Source organism: Arvicola amphibius, chromosome 9, assembly GCF_903992535.2.
Source record: "Arvicola amphibius chromosome 9, mArvAmp1.2, whole genome shotgun sequence".
Classification (NCBI taxonomy): domain Eukaryota; kingdom Metazoa; phylum Chordata; class Mammalia; order Rodentia; family Cricetidae; genus Arvicola; species Arvicola amphibius.
Genome location: NC_052055.2, coordinates 110,771,474 through 110,798,284, shown reverse-complemented (window position 1 = coordinate 110,798,284; position 26,811 = coordinate 110,771,474). Strand labels below are relative to the sequence as shown.

The 26,811-nt window shown below is 46.1% G+C and overlaps 1 protein-coding gene across 3 annotated transcripts in view; it reads right to left on the bottom strand.

Annotated features, from left to right (window-relative positions):
- Positions 1 to 26,811, bottom strand: part of Ank3 (ankyrin 3) — a 302,267-nt gene that overhangs the window by 65,783 nt on the left and 209,673 nt on the right. For 2 of the 3 annotated variants that reach the window (XM_038341995.1, XM_038341996.1), the window contains exons 1-3: positions 26,044 to 26,723; positions 24,466 to 24,589; positions 19,473 to 19,575 (exon numbers count right to left, since the gene is read on the bottom strand). In XM_038341995.1, the coding sequence (XP_038197923.1) occupies positions 19,473 to 19,575; positions 24,466 to 24,589; positions 26,044 to 26,059 (243 nt within the window). In that variant the 5' untranslated portion in view covers positions 26,060 to 26,723. Of the gene's footprint in view, positions 1 to 19,472; positions 19,576 to 24,465; positions 24,590 to 26,043; positions 26,724 to 26,811 lie in introns of those variants that run through there. The other variant, XM_038341994.1, reaches the window with a different exon arrangement.

Here is a 26,811-nt window from a genome sequence, read left to right as displayed (position 1 = left end):
TTGAATTAAAGTGGCCACCCAGAACAGAAAGGATAGCTCATCAGTAAAAGTCCTTCTGCGCAAGCCTGCTGACCTGGAACCCACAAAAAGTCAGATGTAGTAGATACATCTGTAATGCCAGTATCCCTACAGAGAGAGGGGAAGTAGAGACCGGAGGCTTGAGTGTTCTCTCTCTCTCTCTCTCTCTCTCTCTCTCTCTCTCTCTCTCTCTCTCTCTCTCTCTCTCTCTCTCTCTCTCTCACACACACACACACACACACACACCACACAAACACAACTGGAGACACAGATGGTTTTTGGTCTTCCTTTAGTCCAATATTTCCTCAGTATGTTCCCTTCTCTACATTTTGGAACGGTATTGAAAGAAAAGAAGTGGGAGAAAATATAAGAAATCAAAGATCAACACAAGAGGTTCAAATCCCTCCCCCACAAACACAAAAAGAGCGAACTAGAAGATAACAAGAGACAACTCAAGGCCCTTCTGAAGACCTGGAGCCTGTGTTCTCAGAGTAAAAGGATCCGCCGCGGCCAAGGAGTTAAGGAGTGTGGGAGAGGAACACCCCTGTGTCCACTGGGGTGCACCAGCAGGAAAGTTCAGGAGCTCGAGTCAGAGATGGCCATAGAACAGCAAAACACAGCAACGATGACCGAGTGATCCCCTCAAGGCTTCCAAGAGGAAATGAGTTTTCAGCACAGAGTTCCCTGATTAGGCAAACCACGTTCATTAACAGGTATTTCCAGGCTCTTCAAACCTCACAAAATGCATTAATCATATAATCTCCAAAGGCAATGCTACAAAACATAGTCTGATCAAATGAAGAACTGAGTCAAAATTTAAAAAGAAAAAAGGAGGGCATAGAATCTAATAGCAGATCAAACCAAGGGTATGTCAGAATGATGGCAGGCCCAAGAGTGGATCAGTGCAGACGGCTTCAAGGCACTTGACTCCCCCGAGGGAGTCAAGCTGGGTAGACAAGATTGACAGCACGGGACAAGGCATGGACACACTCGGAGCAGATATGTACCGTGAGGGAAAGGCCTATGCTATGTGTGATTGGTAAGTACAGAGAAGAAGCAAATAAAAATTCTAGGGAATTTTTCTAAAGAGTGAAATGGAAATTTAATAAACAATACATTTAAGCGTTGTCCTTTTTTTTTTTTTTTTAAGACACACTTTCTCTGTAGCCCTGGCTGCCTTTGAACTCACAGAGATCCACTTGCCTCTGTCTCCCAAGGGCTGGGATTAAAAGGCATGTGCCACCACCAGATGACTTTCAAGGGTAGTACTTTAAGAGACATAAAAATATAGGGCTGGAGAGATGGCTCAGAGGTTAAGAGCATTGCCTGCTCTTCCAAGGGTCCTGAGTTCAATTCCCAGCAACTACATGGTGGCTCACAACCATCTGTAATGGGGTCTGGTGCCCTCTTCTGGCCTGCAGGCATACACACAGACAGATGTTGTATACATAATAAATAAATAAATATTTAAAAAATATAAATACTAGCCAGGTACGGTGGCACATGAACATAATCCCAGCACTTGGGAGCTAGAAAGCAAGATGAGCTAGACAAGCTGGGGTGGCGTGAGACTCCACACCAAAAACACACAAAAAAACTATTCCATCTATACGAAATTCAAGTCTCCATATGAAATACAGATAGAACCCCAAAGAAAATACAACTCCTTGGGAAACAGGCAAGTCAGAAGCACACATGGTTGAAGAAGGGAGACAGACACAAGCATTAACGCTTCCTTTGCCAACTGGGGAAACCAATAAAATAATTTCCCCAATGGAGATAATCCACAGAGAAATAACACATTTTTTCTTATTTGGAGACCTGGAAGCAAATACTTAAAAGTGCGACCAGCAATAGTCCTCGGGGAAGAAAAATCAGGGTGGGGCATATGTGCAGGGATTGCATTTCCTCCTCACAAGCATGGCTTGTACAGCAGAAGCAATGTTTGCTTCTGTTGCCCAGCTTCGGCAGTACAATTGGAACTTGCAGGGGATGTAAGTCGGTTGCCAGAGTGCCTGCCTCGTGTGCAGGAGGCCCTGTGCTCGATCGATGCACAGCACAGGATAAACCAGACATGGTGGTGTACACCTGCAATCCTGGTACTCTAGGGAAGATGGTCAGGGGCTCAAAGTCATATTTTGCTATATGGTGGTTTTTGAGTCTAGCCTAAGCTATGTGAGACCATGCCTTAAAAAACAAAACAAACTAAGTCAGCCAACCAACCAACCAACGACAAAAAAAAAAAAAAAAAAAAAAAAAAAAAAAAAAAAAACCAACAATAACAATACCCCAAATGACTCAGCTTATTTATTTTGTGTGTAGGGGCACGGTAAGTGTGTGTGTGTGTGTGTGTGTGTGTTGGGTATCATACTTCAAGAGTTGTTTACCTTGGTTTTTGAGAGAAAAGGTCTCTTGCTGGCTTAGAGTTTACCAATTTGATTAGGCTCGCTGTCCAGCGAGGCATCATCTTTCTTGACCTCCTTGGCAGTGGGAATACAAGCATGCTACCAAGACTTAATTTTCACACGGATCTGAGGCCCTGCAGGAATCCAGTCTTCACACTTGTGTGGTAAGTCCTTTGATGACTGAGCTATCACCTCAGTCTTAAAAAACATAACAGCTCTGACGTTTAAAAAATAATCTATAGGACAATTATATATAGGTTACTGTCTAGGTCCTAGGAAAATTAAAAAATGAATGAGGAACAAGAAAAAATATAGCTTTTGTGTGTGTGTGCGCGTGTGTGTGTGTTTGGTGAGTATAATTAAGAATTTAATGCGGGGACTGGAATGATGGCTCAGAGGTTAAGAGCCCTGGCTATTCCTGCAGAGGACCCATGTTTGGTTCCTAACACCCACACAGCAGCTTGCAACCACCCGTAACTCCAGTTCCAGAGGATCCAACACCCTCTCTGGCTTCCACAGACTCTGTATACACTTGGTGCAGATACATATACACTCAGGAATACACACCTAACAGAAGCCTTACAAATAAACACTCGAAAAGAATCTGATGCAATCGGACAGAGCTGAGATCTTAACCTTGGCCAGCAATAAACCATTTCAGAAACTCACTTCCAGCCACATCCACCAGCTAATTAGACCAGATGTTAGAGATGCCAGTAGGCAACTGTCAGGGTAGGGTCAGGGACTGGATGCAACGCTGCTTTAATATTTTCGGTGGCAGTGGAAGGTTGTGGAGACAAATTACAATTCAAATGTGTGAGGCCTGGGGTTATTTTCCACTAGGACTTTTTTTTGTTTGTTTTTCAAGTCTGATAAATTAATAATCTTCTGCCTCTTTGTTAATTGCAGTAAATTATTTACCTTCAAGCACTCAGAGAAGTGTACTGGTGACATTAATTATTGAAACCATGAATTATGCCACGCAGAAAGGTATCTCGCTATCATGTAATATTTACTAGGTGGGATGTGCCAACTTGCCAGGATCTCACACCTCCTTAGATATTCCTCTCCCTGCCTCTTAGAGCTTCTTGCCACTCATCAGAGTCTCGTCACAACACTGCTGAGCAGCTGGTACACCTGCCCAAACCGGCGACCTAGAAGGTTCGACAGGTAGCATTTCAATCCATTATTAGGAGCCAGAGTAATTTCTCCCAGCAGCCCACTTTCCTCTGGCACGGAGCTGGCTCAGGTTTATGAGTGGCCCTAATTGCGTCTGAATAACTTAAATATGAGCGGCCAGAACGTTCTTCCTACAGGGAAGGTTTCTAAAAATAATGGCAACTCAACGGAACCTGCAGTTTTACAGGCAGATCACGAGTTGGGAATTTCCTTTCTGTCTCCAGATACTTTGTATAGGCTAGGGTTTCTGTAAAACTGAACGGTGACATACCAGCATCTACTGAACCTTAGTAAATGACACTAATTTCAAAATGTCCTGACGGCCACTGCACAGGCCACCATGGCTCCGAAGCATAGCCTTAGCTCTACCAATAACCATTGCAAAGGGTAAGTGGGGCATGCTGTTGGGTGACTCCTGACTACGGAGCAACAGCCGGGGATGTGGCTCAGCAGGCCAAATACTTGTCTAGCATACAAGAAACCCCAGGTTTGACCTCTGGCACCGCATTCCTGGGGACAGTAGCACACACCTGTAATCCCAGAATGTGGAGTGTGAAGGCAGAAGGGTCGGGAGTTTACGGTCGCCCTCAATTAGGTAGTGAGTTCCAGGCCAGCATGAGCTACGTGTGACCCGGTACCTAGGTCTCATAACTTGGAGGTGGTGCCTGGTGAAAGAGGTTCAGTTTGGGGGTTGAGACACTACTGAATTTGGCAGCTCCTCTCGTCACTTCCTACGGGTTACCCTCGCTACTGGAGGCAACTCTAAGTGAGGTGATTGTGGGCCTCTCTGTGCCCAGTTTTCACATCAGCTCGGGAAATAGGAGGTAATCATCTGAGTTCGTGATTTCAGGAGAGGAGCTAGAAGGGCGGCAGAGGTCCAGCATCAATAGTCCTGTACCAAGGCCTGCGCCTGCGCACAGTGACCACAGCTAAGACCTGCGCCTGCGCATAGCGACAGCGGGCGTTTCTCCCTCCGGCTTCTACCGCTACAAGTGTGCTAACTACCCGTATAGACTTTTCTGGCCATGGGTAAGGGGGTGCATGTATTTAAGGGATTAGCTTGCATACCCACTTGGTACAAACAAAGCCAACAACTGGCCCCCCATGGGTACAGGGGGAAGCTTTGCTCCACCGTTTCCCTGGTAACATCTGCCGCCCTCTGTTCTTGGCATGTTTCTCCATTTTCAGAGCGTCTTTGTCTTTCACTCATTGACGAAAGTCTTGGTGAGACTGTGAATAACAGCCTAGCACCAGTGCCATATCGGTGAGAAGATGTAACACGGTATCTTTGAATGTAAAAAGACTCCCACACTCTCCAGAGGACTTTGGTTTGTGTTCGGTTATTTGTTAAAATAGAATGATTTATTGGGGGGCAAGAACAAAACTCAAAATGTCCCGGTTTCAGATATTTGCACAGGATGCTTGTGTCAACTGACAGCTCCCCCTCAGTTGTAACATGGCATCTTACAGAAACCTAGGTCCTGTTTGTTGACTCAGAAAGCACTTAATCCTTTGAAATTTTATTTTGTGTTTGAGACATGTTCTTGCAATGCAGCTCTGGCTGCTTTGTCTCAGACAGAGGGTGCTAGGATAACAGGAGTGGGTCACCACCTTGGCCTTCAATTCTTTTTAACAGTGGTAAACTGCCTTAGGTTCTCCAAGTACCCAGAACCTTCTAGACCTCAGCGTGATATTACACTCTTTACAGTTAAGGAAACAGAGGCTCACAATGCCTTCCAACATCTGGCAACACAAAGACCCCAGCTGGCACACAGTGGCTTCAGCGGGACAGTATATTAAAAACAGTTCACACCGACTTCCTAAGGCCTTTAACTCCCATGTCAAAGGGAACAAGAACACTCACTCACAGGCTTTTGATCTTGGATGTGACAGCGGGGACACTATTACACTCAAACTACATACTATTCGGTGGAAGCCAAAGCCTGACCAGTGATGAAGTCACTGTCTCCAAGAGCTTAAGATTTTCCTAAAATAGCATCTTCGCGGCCCTATGCATCAGAGGAAAGGGGAGAGTAAGAACACACTGGCCTCATTAACCGGGACACACCCTGAAGTCCAGGTCCGGAAATAAATAGAACACATCGGTCTTACAAACCAGGACACGCCCAGAAGCCCAGGTCTGGGAGTAAATACTGAGTACAGGAGAAGGGGCAGGAAGGGAGAGAAAGGAAGAGAGGGGTGGAAAGGGGAGGAAAGGGAGAGAACAAGAAGGGAGGGGCAAGTGGAGAATGTGAGAGAGATCTAGTTGGCTCTATAGTTGTATCACTTCCGACTGCGGACTGTGAGCCCCTCAGTGCTGAAAGCTAGGGTTAAGACCCAGTGTGGACTTGGAAACCCCCCCCCCCTTCCTGAACTGTCTACTCTGCTGCTCTGAGAGACAGCGGAAGGTGGTCCTTGCACCAGTGCCCAACAGGTCGCCTAGCAACAGGTCACACACAAAACTCAAGGGCATCTCATCTGAAGAAAAGCAAATGGGATTTTTCTGAAGAGACAGCTGGGATGAGGCAACCAAACCAGTGTGTGTCAAGGAGCAATTCATCCCCAGAGCAGACTGGACAGGGCCAGCACAGGGGAAAGTCATGTGGCTGTCTCTCTCCTCAGTCCACAAACATGAGGAGGAGGCCTGTGAGAGAGGCTGTCTACGCCACTACACAGTGATCCAAGTCAAAAATCTCGCCATGCCTCTGAGTATACGGTAGGTGGTGAGGAGGTCATAGTAACGTCCCAGTTCCTGTGATCACAGGATGGCCCACTTAATGCTTTGAAGAGTTTGTATTGCAAACCATAAACAATGCTTGTCCTGGAGTTAGCGCTCAGAGGCTATCCTCACTTTGGTCAGCCCTCCCTTCGTTCTATCTAGTGCCTTCCTGGAGTTGCCAAGCTCCTACTATATAACAGATTCAAGGCAGGGTAGGACTGTAGAATTAGTTTCCTACATTACTGTCTTACGTCTTATCTAGCACCCTCACTAATCTGCTGAGACCCTTTCCCTCTAAGCTTAGAGCTGGAGGTAGGAGTGAGGAGTGGAGGGATGGGAGGGGTGCTACCCTCAACAGCAGTGGTTCTCAACTTTCCTAATGGCTGCAACCCTTTAATACAGCTCCTCATGTTCTGGTGACCCTCCGATCATTGTGACTTCATAACTGTAATTTTTCGACTGTTATGAATTATAATGTAAATATCTGATATGCAGGGTATCTGCTACGTGACTCCCAAAGGGGTTGCAACCTACAGGTTGAGAACCACTGCCCTAAAGGCTGCAAAAATAAGACTCTTCTTGGTGCTATGGGCTGCTGCTAAGATCTTCATGACCTTCCAGGTTTCCTGCCTCCAGTAGCTGGCCTTCTTTAAAGAACCTGATGCACTCAGGAGGCAGAGGCAGGTGGATCTCAGTGAGTTGGAGGCCAGCCTGGTCTACAGTGTGAGTTCCAGGACAGACTCCAAAGTTATACAGAGAAACCCTGTCCCAAAAAATCAAAACCACCACCACCAACAACAAAAACCAAAACATAAAAAATAAAATAAGAATCTGATGGAGCAGAAGAGATAGCTCATAGGTTAAGCGTGAGTACTGCTCTTGCAGGGGACCAGAGTTCAGTTCCCAGCACCCACACTGGGTGGTTCACAACTGCCTGTAACACCAACTCTGGGGAATCTGTGGGCACCCACATGCATGCACATACACTTCCAGAGAGAGACTTAATTTTAAATGAACAAACAGAACTTTAGTAAAGGCCCAGATTGATCACCTGCTATCTGTCTTTTTTTATTTATTTTTTTTATTTTTTGGTTTTTCGAGACAGGGCTTCCCTGTAGTTTCTAGAGCCTGTCCCGGAACTAGCTCTTGTAGACCAGGCTGGCCTCGAACTCAGAGATCCGCCTGCCTCTGCCTCCCGAGTGCTGGGATTAAAGGAGTGTGCCACCACCGCCCGGCACCTGCTATCTGTCTTGACTCATCTCTCTTTTAAACTTGGAAAGACTCTTCACTACTTTAAATACACGGTAGTTAGTGCACCGAGGCAAAAATAGCTAAAGGGCATTGCTTCTTACATTTATATAATGTTGCATCTCTCCGTGCAAAACTTTAGCATCCGTGCACTCTTCAGACCATGGAGGGGGGGGGGGGGGGGGGGAGCAAGCGCTCGATTGAAAGACATTGACTGAGCTGAATTTAAGACTGTGGAGAGTGCCCGGCGTAGAGCACTTGCCTTCTGAGTGACAAGATGACAGGGATCTGGGGCTAGGCAGAGTCTCTTCCCACATCATTGTGCTTCAAGACAGGCCAGTCGTTGGGTCAGGGTCACTCCGCTGTCTAGGAGGGGCCAGGATTTGGTCTCCAGGCATCCAGCAAATGGAGGCTTTAGTCTCAGGTGTGCCAGCTAAACAGCGTGTAACATACAGCAGTCACCTACTCTCACCGGCTGCAGGCTTCTGTTTGTGAACTGCAGAGAGCGCCTGTTTCAGCAGCGTATGGTAGGGTTCAGCTGTGACCCCAAGACTTGGGAGGCTGAGACAGGAGTCTTACCACTAGTTTGGGGTGATCTGAGTTTGACCCCCTGGAAAACCAGATGTGACTGTGCACATCTGTACCCTCAGCAATCCTGAGGCAGGATAGGAGGAGCAAAATTAGAAACCGGAGAAGGAAAAGGGCCTGAACGGAAGCCTCTCCTAGCTAAGAATTCCAGCATAATTAGCGCTAGCTGTAAAGAAGTCTGGTATAATGGTGATGTTGCTTTCATCTATAGATACCTAATACTGAGATAGGGCGTAAGGCCTGAATGCATGTGGCCGTGAGCAGGACCTCGTCATCTTCTCCAGATATAGCCTGAAATTCTCACACAAAATGTCCCCCTGTGGGTGGGACTTTTTACTCTGTAATTGAGATGCTATCAGGTGCCCTCGGGAGCCTTCCACTGATATGGCGGTAATTTGAAATTCCATCAAAATCCCACCCATGACTGTTGTGAAAATAACACATTTGGACCTTCCCAGGGGCCCTAGGTCGTCGGCCTTCTAAGTGCCTCTCATTCTCATAGGCCCTGTGCTTAAACCTGTGTTAAAATATCTTCAATAAAATCTCCTTCGCTGCTTCACAAACTGGCTGGTGCTGACATTCTTTTCAGTGTCAAGGTCACAAACCCTGTTTTGGCTGGTTCTAAGGTCCCTAAAACTCTTGGGAAAGATCACCGGCTGCCGAGGGGGACAGCAGGGAGTTGGGTACTAGAGACCTGCCCAGCAACCTGTGAATCCGCTACCCTGGAGCACACAGCCAGCCAGAAACAAGACAGACCTATCAAGAACTGCCTCTGCTCTCTACACAGGAGCTGTGACGTGCACATACCTACAAACATACACATCCACACGTCATACACTCACAGACACACCAAACACACACCAGAGAAAACAAGGCAGTAAATGACAGTACCTATTCATAGGTGGTGTAATGCTTTGAATGAGAAATGTCCCCTACAGGCTCAGGTAGTTGAACACTTGGCCTCTAGGTGTCAGTGCCGGTTGGATTGGAGGGCGGCTACATCTTTGCTGGAGAAGGACATCACCCGGGGTGGGCTTTGAGAGGTTTTAGCCTTATCCGGCTTGCAGTTTGCTGTTTTGTGTTTGTGGCTAGAGATTTGATCTCTCAGCTCCTAGTTCCTGCCAACATGCCTGCTGCCTGCTGCTTGTGGCCATGCTTTCCCCTGCCACAGTGGATTCTTAACTCTCTGAAACTGTGGGAAGCCAAAGTAATCCCTTCCACATGTTGCTCCTGGTCACAGTGTTCTATCACAGAACTGAAAAGAGTAACATGGGAGGCTTGGAGGTCCAGAAGGAGATAGCAAACACACATGCCATGAAACCTTTTAAGAATTAGGATCCAGGGGGCTGGAGAGATGGCTCAGAGGTTAAGAGCACTGCTTGCTCTTCCAAAGGTCCGGAGTTCAATTCCTAGCAACCACATGGTGGCTCACAACCATCTGTAATGGGGTCTGGTGCCCTCTTCTGGCCTGCAGGCACATACACAGACAGAATATTGTATACATAATAAATAAATATTTTAAAAAAAAAAGAATTAGGATCCATCAGGGATGGCGGAATGGGCGGTCATGCCTGTCCTTGAAAGGTAGAGGCAGGAGGATCAGAAGTTCCAGGTTACCCTTGGCTACAGAAGATCCTGCTTTTAAAAGCCAAACCAAAAGAACTGGAGAAATGGATTCCATAAAAGCAGAGCTGATTCAAGCCATGTGTGGTGGTACACGGCTCTAACCCCATCCTCAGAAGGCTGAGGCAGGAGGATCTGAAATTCGAGGCCATTCTCAGGCCCACGGTGATTCTGAGTCCATCCTGTACTATGCGAGAGGCAACAACAAAATCGATACTAGCAGTGATGTAAACGTCAAAGCAGGCCTCCTCCTCTCTCTCAAGAACGTCTTTTTCTTGAAATCGACTACTATTGCCTTATAAGGCTTTTTGTTTCTCTCTTCTTTCTCAGGTATCAGCACTAAACTCAGGGTCTCACACACGCTAGGGAAGTCCTTCATCATTGAGCTAAACCTCCAGCCACTTTTTCCTCGTAGTTTTAAAGACCAGGTTGGCCTGGAACCCCTGATCTCCCTGCCTCGGCCTCCTTGGTAGTTGGGGTGACGAGTGTGGACCACAAAAAACGGTGAAAACTTAAATTGAGATTAGAATTTAAGCTGTAATGAAGCACAGGTCGTTACGATTTCTAAATTTGATTTATTTCTAGCTATCTTAGCTATGTTCAGTGGGAAGAGGTTAACCAGGGCTATCCTGAAAGCTGAGCCTGTCGGGCACGTCACCACCAACTGACCCCAGTGACTTAAGAAACTCACAATACCAACTTCTCTGCCTTAAAACAGACTTGTAATCTCGTTGAGCCATCTTTGTGAGGTGTTGAATGAATACCCCCAGTACTGCTGGCCAAGCACTTCCAAGAAGAAAGCAGCATATTAAATGTCGCCAGACCAGGTGCTTATCTCCCTGGGGACTATCAGGCAAATCTTTCGGCTTTATTCTGCCACTATGCCCCCTTTCTGAGCCCTGCTTAGAGTCACACAGGCAGAAGGAAGAACAAAGTTAGCAAGTATGGCAGAACTGGAAAGTCACCGCGGTAAGGCATGGAAAAGAGAACCCTATTAGCCCAGGGCCATCTGGATTACATAAGCTTTTCCTTCCATTGCTGAGATGATTGACAAGGCTAAGATCTCGAGAAAGCAAGCATGCAGTTTCTGTTGAAGGACTTGCCAGTGTGCATATTATGGGCTAAGTGCTGTACAATGATCCTTCTATACACTGTGAATATGTATTACTCTCATTGGTTAATAAAGAACTGGCTGACGTATAACTAGGAAGGAAGAGACTGGGCAGAAGAGTCAGACTCCTAATCTGGCTCCTGGATGCTGAAAAGAAAGAGGTTAGAGTCTGGACTAGTGATCAGCTGCAGAAAAGCAAGATGAGCATGGCATACTGGGAAAGGGTACCAAGCCATGTGGCAAAGCATAGATAAGAAATAGGGGTTAATTTAAAATGTAAGAGTTAGCTTGTAATAACTAACTAATGGACAAGCCTGAGCTAATGGACAAGCGTTGATAATTAATATTAAGCCTCTGTGTGGTTACTTGGGAGCAGCTCGTGGGTCAGAAACTTCTGCCTATAGCTAAGACATTAAACAGTCCAACAGCTTATGCACATCGCATGACCAGAAACATATAAAATCATAATAGCCTCTAAAAAGACCAAATTTAATTCAAAGGTACTAGAATGTTAGGCTGTGGTTCTCCCTGAGGAGAGTCGCAGGTCTGAAGATGTGATCAATTTGCCTATACATCTGTGACAGCCTCCAACAGTGTTTGCAGAATTATCTCCACAGTTATCCTTTGGGCGGATGATACAACTGATTAGAAAACTTTTTCATTAGACCTTGAAAATATGTCATTATTGGAAGGCCTGCCCTGTATCCATAGGCCAAAATCACGAGGGCAAATGTGGACTAAAAGGAAGTCTGCATAGGAAGGCAGTCCAAGCAGAGAAGGAGGCGGGCCAGAAACAGCTGCCCTACATCTCTCTTTATGCACCCCTAAGTGAGCAGAAGAGCAAGAAATGCTAGCAGGCTATTCATCTCCTAGTAGGAAATGGTAAGAGACCCCTCTTTTTAAAGAAATGGGGGTGCTTGGGAACACCAAGGTTTATAGCTATGTTCTCGAAAGACTGATCGCTCACCTTACTTTTATTTTGTTAGTTAGATTAATCTATTCCTAGATAGGAAAGCCTGAAACAATAGTCAGTGCCTGAAGATGCCAGAATCCTTCCCGTGATACTGTGGACAAGTGGCTGTTGACATCAGATTCCGCTGGCACCGGCAGCTAGAATGTTAGTAAAGACTGAGACCCAGGTTCAACTGGGATAGGGAAAGGTGGAAATTAGATTGCTGGTTTAAATGAAAGTCTCAGTGGGGTTGGCTTGCAGGTATGGCTGAATTCAGCCATAGCTCACTCGGTCTCATGATCTACGCCTAGAAACACGGGTGCTACTCATCTTGATGGTTTAGCTGCTTTCTCCAAAGGCTAGATGTGACCTGCAAGATGGTTCAGCGAGAAAAGAAGCTTGCAACCAAGCCTTCTGATGACCTGAGTTGTCCCTTGGCCTACACACACACACACACACACACACACACACACACACACACACAGTGGGTTTTTGTTGTTGTTTATTTTTTAAAAGCCTAGGCAAATTGGAGTCTTACAGTCTTACAATGCTCCAATTTTACTTTGTTGTTGAGCCTTTACTATGATCTCTGCAGGAGCAGGAATGCCCTAAATAGCCACATTTGGGTCTCATCCTTGGAGAGGAGTAGGGGATTGTACCCTTCTTTCAGTGGTCTGACAGAGAAGCCAGTTGGGCGGGCAGAATCTGCCCATGGAGATACTGGCTCTGCCGCTCACAGGAGTGTAAGCATAGAGCCAGGCAGAGGTCAAATGCCTCATTCCTTCCGCTGCAGTTTACATGCCATACGTCCTGGCTCTTCACATTTCAGACCTGTTGCTGAGTGTTGTGAGTTCTTCATTTTCAAAGAACATTGCTAAAACTTGCTAGAAATAAGAATCATGATGATTACTGTGCTTAAATGTAGTAATTGTATGCCACAAAATAGTGGACCAGAGGCACACACTACAGTCAGGAAAATTATCACCACCAGGTATCAGACCTGAGGACCAGGTGTCAAATCCCTGGGTTCCTTACCGGCTTCTTCCCCACCCTGAGCAGAACTGATGGATAGATACTGCAGCTGTTATATGGGGCAGTCTGGAAATGGGGTAGCCAGTGACTCGCCCACTTCAAGCTGTGCCCAGCAAACTGCACCACCCCCTGCTCCTCCCACACCATAACTGCCCCTCCCCCGCTCCACCCATACCACGGGGTGAGTTACTCCAGTCATGAGGAGTCCGCCTTTAATGAGGCCAGGAAATTATCTCTGAAGGTTGATGTGAAGTGTGAGCAAATCAATGCTGGCAAGATGCTTAGGATAAGGCCAGGCACTCTGTATGCCACCTTTACCACAGCCAGAAGCATCCTAGCCGCTTAAGACATATGATGAACATCACTCTTTGTATAAGTCAGGCAGGAACTAGCTGATGTGAACCATGGGCTGTCGTTTCCTAAGGCACACTAAAGAGCTGCTCCCAGTAATTCTATGAGAAGAAACAATGACATCCACTGATTTCTTTTAAGACAGCCAGGCTTCCTTTGAGACTATTCTTCTCTTCATTAACAACTATCGAAAAAGGGATGATTCCAAATAAAGTTGATGGTCTTTTTTTTAAAAAAAAATTACATTTTAGAGGCTGAAGAGATGGGTCAGTGGTTAAGAGCACTTCCTACTCCTCTGGAGGACCAAGGGTTTCCATCTCTAGCACCACTGTGGCAGCCCACAACCCTCTGTAACTACCATTCCAGAGGATCTGACCCCCCCCCTTTCTGGCTTCACGGCAAAACACCCATACACATAAAATAAATTAAAAATAAATAAAAGTTTAAAATTACATTTAAATTTTATTTTGTGTGTGTACGTGTGTATGAACACATATGCCAAGTGCTATGTGTGGAGGCCAGAGAGCAACCTGTAGGAGTCAATTTTCTAATCCCACCGTTTTCTACTTCTAGGGGACCGAACTCAGGTGGGCAGGCCTGATAGTAAGAGCCTTTACCCACTCAACCATCTTGCCAACTCTTCCTCGTTGGCTGTTTAACATAGGTAGGCTCTCATGGACCAGGCTGGCCTCAAACTTCCTCTTGTCATAAAGGATGCCCTGGGATTCCTGCCTGTACTTCTCAGGGGCGTGCCACCATGCTTGAGTTTCTGTAGTACTGGAGACCAAACCCATGGCTTCATGAACACAAGCTGGGCAAGAATTCAACTAACTGAGCTACACTCCTAGCCTGAGTTACCAGTGACATGCTAAGACAGCCTGGCACGCAGACATCTGAGCTTTAAAATCAAACACCATAGATGATGACCGATCGATATATAGCTGTCCTCAGGAGATATTCTAGTCCTCCACCCCAGCTAATATTCTCATCTTCAGGTGCCCAAGTCCATTACATAAGATTATAGAATTATCATAAAATCTATACGTAGCTTCCTGTATACTCTTAACTATATCAAGATAAGTGTAATACCTATTGTAATGTAATTGCTATGGTTTCATTGCCTTGCTTAGGGAATAATGACAGAAACCTGCACATGGGCAGTACTGATGTAATCTGAGCCAGTGGGTGTGGATGAGCTGGGGGCAGAAACACAGAATGCAGTCAGAGATGCCATGCCCAGTGTTTCTAGCTGGAAAGATATGTGGAAATCACCTGCGGGGCTTTAGAAACCACCCACATCTAGGGTCTAGACATGGGGTGTCTCTGAAAGAGGCATAGTGACCCCATTGTGCACCTGCTGTTAAGAACCCCTAGTCAGCAGCACTGGCATTCAGCTTGGAGGCACACTGAAATTCCCATGGCTGGTCCCTCCCAGGCCCACTGAGTCAGGGACTGAGCAGTTCCGGTGTTAGCAGTTCTCTTGACAATTCTCGTGGGCAGGGACATTATCTAGGATGTGCTGGCAGAGGAATCCACCATGCTTCTCCCATGTCCAAAGCAGGGCTCATAGATGACCAAGGGGCACAGCTGAAATGCGAAGTGTATTTGATTCAAATGCACTTCCTGTGGGGAAGGAATGAAGTGGTCCACATGACTGAGGCCTGGGAGGGATACAGGATACTTACCTCTCCCATGCCCCCTCAAGCTCTAGCATCCACACCTGCCTCGACCCCACACGAGATCCTGGGATGGCACAGTGTGACTGTTAGTGTTAAATGTCAACGGGACAGGTCTAGAATGGTCAGGGAGATGGGCCTTGAGGGGACAGAATCAATTAACTGATTAAATTAATGAAGGTGTGAAGATGCATCTTAATTGTGGGTAGGACCATTGCGCAGGACAGGGATTCAAGACCGTGCCAGCGGAGAATGGGAGCCGAGCCCTGGCGGGCACACATTCATGGCTCTCTAGTACTGACTGTGGAAGCAATGTGACCAGCTGCTTCAAAAGCCTTGCCTTCTCCACCAGGACAGACAGACCATACCCTGAACTGTGAACTAAAATAGACTCGTAAGTTGCTGGTGCCTGAATGGTTCACAAAAGCAACAGGAAATGAAACTAAGATCCTGGGGTCCTGGGGGTGGCAGCCCAGGCTGGTCACCTTGTATCTCAACTGTACTTTAACTGGGGTTAATGTGCAAACACATTAGTCATCGGGATGAGGGAGCAGAGGCTGTTCTCACCCCGGGCAGGGCCTGGCCTGCGGGAGAAAGTTCACACAGAGTTAATTTGTGTCCGCTGTCTACCCTGACCTGTCAGAGAAATTCTAAGCAGAGAGTAATGAGTAGCATTGAACCCGATAGCAAGCCAGGGCCCAGCAGTTCGGGAATGCTAAATGTTTAAAACTTGTGTCATGCTTCCCAGCTCTCTAGTACCCTGGAGAAGCTGTCTTTTGAAATCCGTAAACACAGAGCTAGAGGTGAGAGAGCAGGACGACTCATTTTCTTTTTTATAACCTATGTGTATGGGTGTTTTACCTGAATGCATGCGTACCACGGATGTGGCAAGTGCCTGTGCAGGCCTGAAGAGGGTGTTGGATGCCCTGGAACTGGAGTTACAGATAGTTACGCTGCCATGTGGGTGCCAGAAATTGAACCTGGATCCCCTGTAAGGGCAGCCAGTGTTCTTAATATCAGAGCCTTCTTTCCAAATCCAGGCTTTTCACTCTGGATCATTTGGTTTTAATTCACTTGCACCTGTGAACCTGAGTAAATGTTTCTTGTGAGGCTCGCACAGTGCAGTAGCGGCTTCCTATCTGGCAGCTCTCTTTTCCAGAATCAGCTGTTTCCTGGCCTCCAGTTAGCACACCTCTTTCAAACCCATTTTAAAGGTGTTCATACAAATATAGTTTTTTTTAAAGCTGCAAAGAATATCCACATGTAGGGACTGAAGAGGTGGCTCAGCAGTTAAGAGCACTGGCTGCTCTTCCAGAGGTCCCGAGTTCAATTCCCAGCAACCACACGGTGGCTCACAACCATCTGTAATGAGATCTGGTGCCCTCTTCTGATCTACAGGCATATGTGCAGGCAAAGCACTGTATACATAATCTTAAAAAAAAAAAAAGCAAAGAATATTTTTTAAAAAAGCTAAGAGTATAAAAAAAAAAAGAATATCCACATGCCCTTGCACCTAAATCTAACAATTTAATATCTGAAAAACACAAAAAGAACAGGGGGTGGGGTAGGGTTCGGGCATATGGCTCTGTGGATAAATACTCGCTGTGGGGGTGTGAGGGCCAGAGTTCAGATCCCCCAACCAGACAGGCTTGTGACCACCTGCCATGCCAACACACAGAAGACGGAGACAAGAGGTCCCTGGAACAAGCAGACAGGCCAGACCAGTCATATCAGTGAACTCCGGTTCAGTGATGGACTGCCTCAACGCTTAAAGAGGAGAGCAAACAAGGAAGACACCTGAGGGTATCAGCTGCGGATCTCAGCAAGCACGCATGCGTGCACACACACACACACACACACACACACACACACACACACACACACACACACACTGTGGAGGCTTGAATGAGAACACCCTTCCTAGGCTCATCTCTCGCAATGCTTGGTCCATAGATGGTAAAATTATTTGAGGAGGAGGTGTGGCCTTGTTGGAGGGGGTGTGTGACTGGGGGTGAGGTCTGAGGTTTCAGAAGCCCATGCTGGGCCCAGTCTTTGTCACCTGTTTGTGGATCAGATGCAAGCTCTCAGTTATTTCTCCAGCGCCATGCCTGCCTGCCTGCCTGCCTGCCTGCCTGCCTGCCTCCAGCTCAGCACCATGATGGTCATAGACTAACCCCCATTTAGATCCTTTCTTTTATAATTTTAGATCCTTGGTCTCTTTAAGCAATAGAACAGTAACTCAGATACACATGCCTATCCATACATGCTCTGTCAGATGTGTTCCATTTGTCCCAGAGATGAACCATTGAAAATTAAGTAGCTGGCTAATTCAGGTCACTCCTGAAAACTTGGTGACCCCACCCCCTGGAACACAGACTCTGCTGCCTAACCCAACTCTGGGACCACAGTGAGCAAACTGATGTCTTTGTGCACATCTCCATCCAAGACCTTTACAGGGTGTCCCCACACATCCCTAAAATATCCTTATGACTATCATTCCCCGCTATATTGGCCATGGACTTGAGTGGTCTTCACTGAACAAGCTGGTCAGTAAAGAAAACAACCTCTGGTTTCTACAATTCTCACTAATTTGTTTGCTTTCTTTTCCCTCTGAAGACTCTTTCCTAGTGTGCTGTGGTCTCTGGCTGATTAAGAGACCTGTAGAGATAGCCACATAGACCAGTGGTCCTCGACCTGTGGGTTGCAACCTTCTAAAGACCCCTTCGTGGGGGTTGCCTAAGACCATCACAAAACAGATATTTACATTAAGATTACAGTAGCAAAATTACGGCTAGGAAAGTAACAACGAAATCATCTTATGGTTGGGGCGGGGTTGGGGAGGGGTCACCACAACATCAGGAACTGTATTAAAAGGTCCTAGCATCAGGAGGGTTGAGGACCATGACATTGGTGTTTCAGAAACTCAAGTTGCCAACTGACTCCACAAGGACCTGCTTCACCCTGAAGCCCTTCGGCCTCTCCTTTACGTTCACAGTTCATTAGTCCTGAGTACATGCTGCCCTCCCCCACACACACACATCCTACCTGCACACATCTTGGGGCCAGCTCCCAGCCGACCCTCAGAAGCGAGGAACATGGCGAGCATTTATTTTTGATTTGTGCTTCGATTCTGATGTGCTTGGTGGTAACAGTGGCGCTAGTGCTGATGTTGGGGAAAGCACCTATTTCAGACCCTTGCTCTGAAACAAACAGCCACTGAAAAATGGAGGCCCCAGTTCTATTTAATGAGGCGTCCACTGTGTGACTTGTAGGAGTGTGAAGTGGTCTGGTCCAACCACAGTGTTTCCTATAATCTGTAATACTGAACATTTTGTGGGGTTCCTGTAAGGCACTGGGAATAATATCAATATATATAACACTTCCTTTGGCAGGAAACACGAAAACACCAGGATGAGACTAAATTCCTCAGAAAATCTCTACCAGGATCTGGCAACACCAGGCTCCCAAGAGCCTAGTTTTATGACTGAGACAAGGGCCCTCTCTTGAACTTACACCCACCTAAAACCTATAACATATGCTACACCTATAATCACCCTACAAAGGTTTTCTTTACTGTCTGACACTGTCTGCCTCTGTATTTCCCTCTGTAAGGCCAGCTTATGGTGAATATTCTAGACAGCATGATGTAACATTCACTGCAGGTCATTGTGAAGTACAATGCATGTTTGTGGGCCTGACGTCAGCATCTCCAGACATGTGGGAGTTCCAAAGGGCCGACCCCCTATCGCTAGTGAACTCTAGCTTGGGTGTGTGTGACTGTCACTCATCGCCTTGTGCAATGTGTAGGTGTAGCATAATTTCACCAATGATTCACAGTGTTCAAATATCACAAGCTACCTTTAGGTTGGTTTATAGTCCAGGCAGATCTATCTGTCACTGGGTCCCTAACTGTGGACAGTCAAAACGAGGCACAGTGTGTGTCTGCATATTTTTTCCAGAACCATCCATTCTCACTCAGTCCATGTATGGCAGGACTGTGTTCCTAGGCCTTCTTACATCACACACTACCCAATCAACCATAAGCTCCAAAAAGAAGGAAATGCATAAACATTGAAGAATCCAGCAGAGATTCTACAGAAACAGAAAATATCACTATGCCTTGGAAAACCCCGAAAAGAACAGATCTAAAGCACATCGGATCTAATCTAAGACTGCTCGTTATACACAAGTCTTGCCATTTTCAATGGACATACACACTTTGCTTAGAAAACATTCCCGTGAATAATGCCAGCAAATTGAACAGCAAAGACATTTGACCTAGACGCAAGAAAGGTTTGGTGCCCCAAGTTCCCCTATGTGAGATATGGGGGAAGGGTGCTTGCAAAAGAGAGACATCTCTGATTATGGCATGGTTGATGCTTTTCTTTAACTGGCTAGTACCCCCCAAATTTGCAAATACAAAGTCATATTTTATATATATATATATATATATATATATATATATATATATATTCATTCATTCTGCTACTGCTGTTATGGGACCAAGAGCTTGCTGGAGTACAGCATGTGAGCCAAGGCTGAACAAGCAAAGGACAACAATAACACATACCTGCTCTTTGGATGGCACGAGAAGTTCCTCGATCATCATGCTGTCCCGCGCGTAGGAGCTTCTGTTCAAGGTGTATGACCTATCCGAACTGAAGGAGCGGAGGCTGTTTGTTGTGTTTGCCGTTACCCATTCAACAGTGGGAGATGGCGATGGGTGGGATGGGATGGAAGAAAATAAACGCATGCAGCTTTAAAAACAGGCAAGATGGCTAAAAATACCCACAAATGTGCTTTTCTCTCTTTTTTTTTTTTAAAAAGAAAGATCTCAAAAATAAAATTTTTTAGACATTAAATTTCATGACTGAGATTTTTAAATCTGGCCAATTTCATATCAGTTCTGTGAGATGAAGTGCATGGTGACTCTTGGTACCCCACTATGGTGCTGAACCAACATGGCATTGAAAAGAACCTCTACCCAATAACACACGTGTTTCTTTTTCTTTTTTAATTTTTTCTTACTTCTTTACTTAATATGCATTGGTGTTTTGCCTGCATGTATGTCTGTGTGAGGGTGTCAGATCATTTAAAACTGAAGTTACAGACAGTTGTGAGTGGCCATGTGGGTGCTGGGAATTCTGGGAATTGAACTCAGGTCCTCTGGAAGAGCAGCCAGTGCTCTTAACTACTGAGCCATCTCTCCAGCCCCAGCAGTGTTTCTTAAGGACTTTATGTTGGAGGTGCCTCTTTCAGTTCAACTGCGCTGCCTTTCACACTGAGATAGATAGAACTCTTCTGCTGTGGTGGGGTCTGCGGGTGAATCTTCGGAAACCCGCAACGGGTTTGCACACCGAGAGCTCTGGTTTGGAGCTGACACTCAGGGACATCTTCAAGAAGGGAAACAGAAACACAGCCCCACGCACTTCTTGGTCGTGCCTCAGGAGACGTTCACATTCCCTGTCTTCAAATACTGTCTTTCCTTGGCTTTGCTGCCTTCTTCCTTTTTTCTTAGCTTTTACCCTTTGTAGACATTCTCATAGACAGTCCCTGAATTATCCAGCTTCCCCACACTCCGCCTATACGGACTCTTAAAACTAAAAGCCAGTGGATTATGGGATTGTGGGGGGATGGTTCTAAAAGGTTAATTATCACAAGTCACGTGATGATCAGGGTTATTGTTCATCTGAGTCTTAGGTTAATGGCTTTATTAGGATCTTCTCGGGACAAGGAGGATGCCGGCTGTGAAATACCTACTGCTCCACCATCATTATCCACTCACCCCACTACCTTACTTAGCTGGCAGGCAGTCAGGAAAGAATGTTCTGTGGTCACCTCTTTGTGACAAGGTTTCCCACCTCACTGCCTTTCATAAGGCAGAGCTACACGATGGGAAAGAGATGAGGCGAAACCTACTGCCCCTAGCCATAAAACAACTAGCACTACACTCACTGATCCCTTTTATCTTGGAGTCCTCATGGGTGTAGGAGGGAGTCCTCATCCTTACCATGGGAACTTAGTATTTTTTTTGTAATTTTGCCTGTTTCACTGATAACGTGAATCTAAGTAGGACTTTCGGTATTACCATTGGATGAATCGGTCAGGTTGTAGCATTGTCTTTGACGTGTGTGTGTGTGTGTGTGTGTGTGTGTGTGTGTGTGTGTGTGTGTGAATGGAAGGACAGCAGAGAAGGGAACAAGGAACGCATGTCCCTTCGTAGAGCGGGATTTCTCCCCACTGCTTCCTAGCTGAAACCTAAGCTGGATCATACATGTTATCTGCAGAAGGTGGGTCATTGCTTCAGCATAGAGTCTCAGCTTTCTCCGAATATCTTGCTCATCGCTCTGACTCAGAATTAACCTTCATTCCAAGGTCATTACCAAACATGCTCAGCAAATATTTACCGGCTGTGCCGAGCAGGATCCAGGCACATACATAGGTGCCTCCCAGTGCGCCATAGGGCTGCACGGTCAGGCCAGTCATGTGATCATAAAGCTTCCTTTCTCCTCCTCATTTCAGTTGCCTTTCTTTCCTTATTCCTCTTTCTGGCCCTTAGCTCCTCTTAGACACAGCAGCAGCTCCCTTCCCTCAGGTGCTTTCCTTCAACACTGCCCAGTTCCATCCAGGGATGGTAATGGGCTGGAGCGGGATCCATGCTCCCGGTCACATGTGATCCCTGACCACTTGGGCTGTGGCTATCACGACTGAAGATCAGATCTTTAAATTGTACCACATTTAACTAACACACTTGAGTTGAAAGACCAACAGGTAACAGGCGGCTATACCATCCATTAGTGTCTTTTCCGGACACGGGGCTTCGCTGACATAATTTGAGAAGCCCTGGGAGGCCCCACTCCTTACACTTTCTAGACCACGCCTTTCTTCAAAGCAGGGCTGGCATGCCACGGTCCACAACAGTTAAGCCCCAATTGGACTATATGTAGGCAAACGTTTCAAAGCTTTTAAAGAGAAGTTACGTAATCGTGATCCAGATTTTCAAATCTAAGATTTGTGGATCGTCCTCTAGCATGGTCTCCTCCTTGTTTGTCTGTGAGTGACAGCTGCAGAGCAGAGCTCAGACCAGTGCTGGCCACAGAAATGCTTCAAATTCCTAAGGATCGGTCCAGACCAGACCTGCTTCCTGCCATCAGGCAGACGGACCCAGGAAATCTACCAAGCAACACTCCGACTCCCTGACTCATCCCAGCACACTCACGACCAGAGAGTATTGAGTATTTACCTAAGGGTGTCTAGAAAGCCTGCTGCTTTTCATTTATTTATTTATTTATTTATTTATTTATTTGGCTTTTCAAGACAGGGTTTCTCTGTAGCATTGGAGCCTGTCCTGAAACTAGTTTTGTGGGCCAGGCTGGCCTCGAATTTACAGAGATCTGCCTGCCTCTGCCTCCTGAGTGCTTGGATTAAAGCCACTTCCAGGCTTTAAATTGTTTTTTAAAACTAAAGTTAGAGAGATTATTTGTAGCCATCATTGAAACCTAAGTGTTAGATGCAGGGCCTGTTAGGAAAACATGCTGCCTTGGGCTAAATCGTTACTGGGGTGTCTAGGACAGCTCAAACAAACAGCCACCAGCAAACAAACCACACTATTTCTTTAGATCCAACAAAACCTTTCCAGTTTTGTCATGCACTCTACAAAATGTATTGAGAGAGGAATTCCTTTAGCATCCATTTACTTTATATAAGTAAGATTCCTTTTCGTAGATTGGTTTTCTTTTCTTTTTCCTTTCCCAATCATAACTGATTTCCTAAAGCTGAGCAGGAAAACAAAAAAATAATTTTTTTTAAAAAAAAGCACATTGCAGGCCAGCACAGCATAGCACAAATGCCGAAGTAAATAAAAATGGGAACATGGGTCAGGGACAGGCAGAGAAACACCACAAAAGCGCCACATCTTCTTACCTGATCTTGGGACTATTTTAAAGTATTTTTAGAAAAAAAAAGTAAAACCAGGAGAAACAGAATGTAAAAGAAATAAATCAGACAGGGAAAAAAAAAAGAAAAAAACAAATGTTATGATTGAATGAATTATACACTGAATGTCCCTTTAAATGTTACACTCAGAATAACCGACTTGATAATGCTCTAATGATACACTGTAAGAACATTAAGATATTAATTCTTTAAAAATTAAGCTATAAAAATATGCCGTAAGAAATGTTTGCCTCTGAGCATAACATGAGTCGCCAATATGACAAAGATGACTTACATATAACAGCAACAGATAACAGCAGAGTCAAAATCAGAGACAAGAAATCCTCAAAATTATCTTAAGACAAAAAAAAAATGACAACAGGTGATATTTAGTTTTCATAGCTTACTGGAAGCGAGTGGTTAGAATTTTCTACAAAGGATATATTCATAAAAATGTGAGGAGGGGGGCGAAAGCAGCTCACTATAGAAGTATAAGTGGTACCCAGCTCTACACAGAAGACAAAAGTCAAGACCCTTGACAGATCCAGACATTTCTATTTCTTAGACTATGTGATTGAAATAATGCATATTTTAAAGGTCTTTCTCTCTTTGTTGCTGACACCTGCTCCTATCAGGTTTGCACGCCTTTTAGAGCCCGTTTATAAAGAAAAACAGATCTACTAAGTTATCTGAGGTTCTATTTTTAAAAGCCAAACTGGAAGAAAAGGCAACGCAGCGTCTAAACTGTTCTCACCAACTGCACTGGGAACAAACCCCAAGGTTTACTCTGTGGGCAGTGCCATTTACTATTAGACAATGAAACTTTTTACAGCGGATTCCTAAACTATAGGAAAATGTCCTCGGGGCCCTCGCTTAGAAAGTTTAATTATTAGCTTTAAAATAACTTGACAGTCAGCAAACATTGCAGCTGAGCCACACCAGGGGGAAAGAATTCCCAGCCTTTTGGACAAGGTCCTTTTTCCTTCACACAGTGAGTGATTCGGGAGTCAAGGCTTCCCTGCTTCATTTGTAAGGGTTGAATTAGCCCCATTGCTGTCTGGGACTCTTGATAAGTCATTGTTACACTCCGAACAGGCCCTTGACCAACACAGTAACGGCAAAACCTCAACTGTCTATGCATGCAGGCAGTTTTAAGTTGTTGTTGTTGTTGTTTTTAATCATCAAGGGTGCTGCCGATCAACCATGAATTAATTTTTCACTAGCAAAGTATACCAAATAATCCATATACAATTTTCTTATCCATAACTAGAAATCTTTTCCACTATGGAGGGAACTACTTTGGAAACATGCCACCTTGACTGGCTTTCCCATCTGCCAGGGAGCTCAGCTGGTGGCATGCTGGAAGCCGACTGCAGAGTGCAAGGGGGAAGGAACAAACCGACCGATGTGTTCTGTCACACAAGACTACGCACAGCCAGCGACAAGGAAATAGCAGAGCAAGGACGTTTGCACTGAGCACGTTCCACGAAATTCACACGGCATCCAAAGAGCATGTTCTGGAGTCATGAGGAAGATGGGAATGGTGCTGGCTCATGATAGATCGTGGTTGTTGCAAGTAAACTTCGGGGCGGGGGCGGGGGCGCAGGGGTGGGGGGATAATCAAGTACCTGGCAGACCGGGCTCCGAGACTGAAGCCCACATAACCCTCCGCTGGCAGGGAGTCATCGCCCAGTTCCTTAAGGTCTTGTGGCCCAAGATACTTGTCAGTGTCCCCTGTGATGGCATCTTCACCTGCGGATGGAGAGCAAGTCACGGTCAGAAGCCCTCCCTCTTGATTCTGGAGCATTTATGGAGACCGCTGCCACTCAGCTCATGATCTCATCGCCTTCCCTGGTGCCCCTGTAGTTATGTCTGTCTGTTTTTTAATGCCATTCAGAAAGAAACGGTGGAGGAAGAGGTTAGTTCACCATTGTAGGGGCCAACTGAAGTAGTGAACCCGGCTAGGGTTAATGATCAATGGTAAGCATGTCCCCTGACCCCTCCCTGCCGCACCCCTACCCCCTAGGTTCAGTTAATTACAGAGAAGGAGCTTATCTATCAGGGGAGTTTTCTTCATACCACCCATGATGAGAGCAACTTGTTAGAATGAACACAGCTTACAAAATAAGGCCTGTGTCTCTAACACTGTCCTTAAAAAAACGAGAGAAGGAAATGGCTATATTTAGTTACGCATTTGCTTATATGTATCGGCGTACACGTGCCACGGTGCACCTGTGGAGTTCAGAGGACAACCTGTGGGAGCAGGCGCTTTTCCTTCCACTATGTGGATTCTGGCGATCAAACTCAGCCAGGCTTGGCAAGTGCTTTTTACCAGCTGAGTTTGCTCACCTGCCCGGGAAAGGGGTGTTTTTGTTGTTGTTGAAACCAGCTTCCTCCCTAGGATTTTGGTTTGGGGCATATCGTCTCTAAGTTCTGTAAGTTCACGGTAGGAGCAGTAACTGCTTGCCGGGGAGACCTCGGAGCACATTAGTTTTGAGTTCTTTCCAAACCTATCAAGATTCACGAACCAGCCCGGCTGTTCCCACAAAGCAACTCTGCCTTCTACAGAGGTGAGGTGCCGGCTCCTGCAGCCGGAAAGGGGGACCATAGAACTGCGCCCTGACTAGCCCCACAAAGAGTTAATGCATGCAAACCGCTCTTACGAGCTCTGAGATCCGTGTGCCTAGTGAGCTCACGCGGAAAACCACATTCCAAGAGCAACGGGGCAGGTTTTTCAATCGTCTTTTGCCCTCTGGGATGTTTCCCGTCCCTCCCAAAGTATAGCCCAGGCGGCGGCGGAAAGTTCCCTCTACAAGGGCAAACCCTGTCTCTTCTTAAAACTACTTTGATTCCCTTCTGAGATACAAGCAGGCTGGCGCAAAGAGATCCCAAATGTGTACACGCTAAGTTTTCCCAGAGGCAAGCAATTGGACGCCCGACTCCTCCATTCAACACAGTTTACAATCTCCATTCATTTCAACCACGGGAGCTTAACTTCTAAGCAGCCAATCCGATCTTGAAACACACTGGCGACTACTGGGTATTTTTTCCCCCAAATGTGAAGACTAAAAGATTGTCTTTCTGCTGCTACTCAAGGCTACACTCCCTGTAAGTGAGAATTCACAGGGGGGATATTTGCAACATCTCTCCGTCAGAAACCAAACCAGCACACCGCCAAGCAGGAATGAAAGAAAGAGCTTTCTTACTGTGTGGCAAAGCCATTTCCACCACGCTGGGTTGAGGAGTACTTCCTGGAGGCTTCCAGGAATTCCTTAAGCAGAGGTTTAGAGAGAGCCGTCCACACCAGCTCCAATCCACACCAGCCTGAACAAACCCTTCCCCGGGCAGATCTGTCTTCACCGGGGCCGCAGAGCTTCCCTCAGCCTCTCCGTCTGCTCGCAGGCAACTGGGCAACTGTACATCATTCCTCACGTTTTAGACTCCGAAGTTTGTTTTTTTTTTTTCAAAAAAATTTCAGACAGAAACATTCAAAAAATTTCATGTGGCAACACTTAATAGCGACGAACATCCCTCTGATCACTCCGCAGACATCCTTTCAAAGTGCCTCCTGATTGGATTAAGACCGCTCTGGCAAGCCTCTTGCAGGACCCAATAGTGACATAAACACAAGCCCAGGAGTTATTTGTATGTAAATATGAGGACTGCCTGGGTGTAGACTTTCAGTAACTTGATACTAGTGCCGGCCCAAGTGGCTGGGACCCTCGCAAGAGGTTGAGTGAGCCCAGAGCACTGGGTATAATTGGGAGCCCGGGAGACCGGCTCTCCTCAAATATGAATGAAGAAATGGCCAAGCCAGGTAGAGGAAAAACAAACACTGGAAGAAAACAAAGAATGGGCCGGAGCAGGAGTGGCTGGGAGCTGCAGGCAAACTTTCAACTTTGTTCTCAGCTGGGAACACGGAGCCTCTGTTATTTATGGTCCCTGTCAGGTGGACGGGAGGGCAGGAAAGAAGG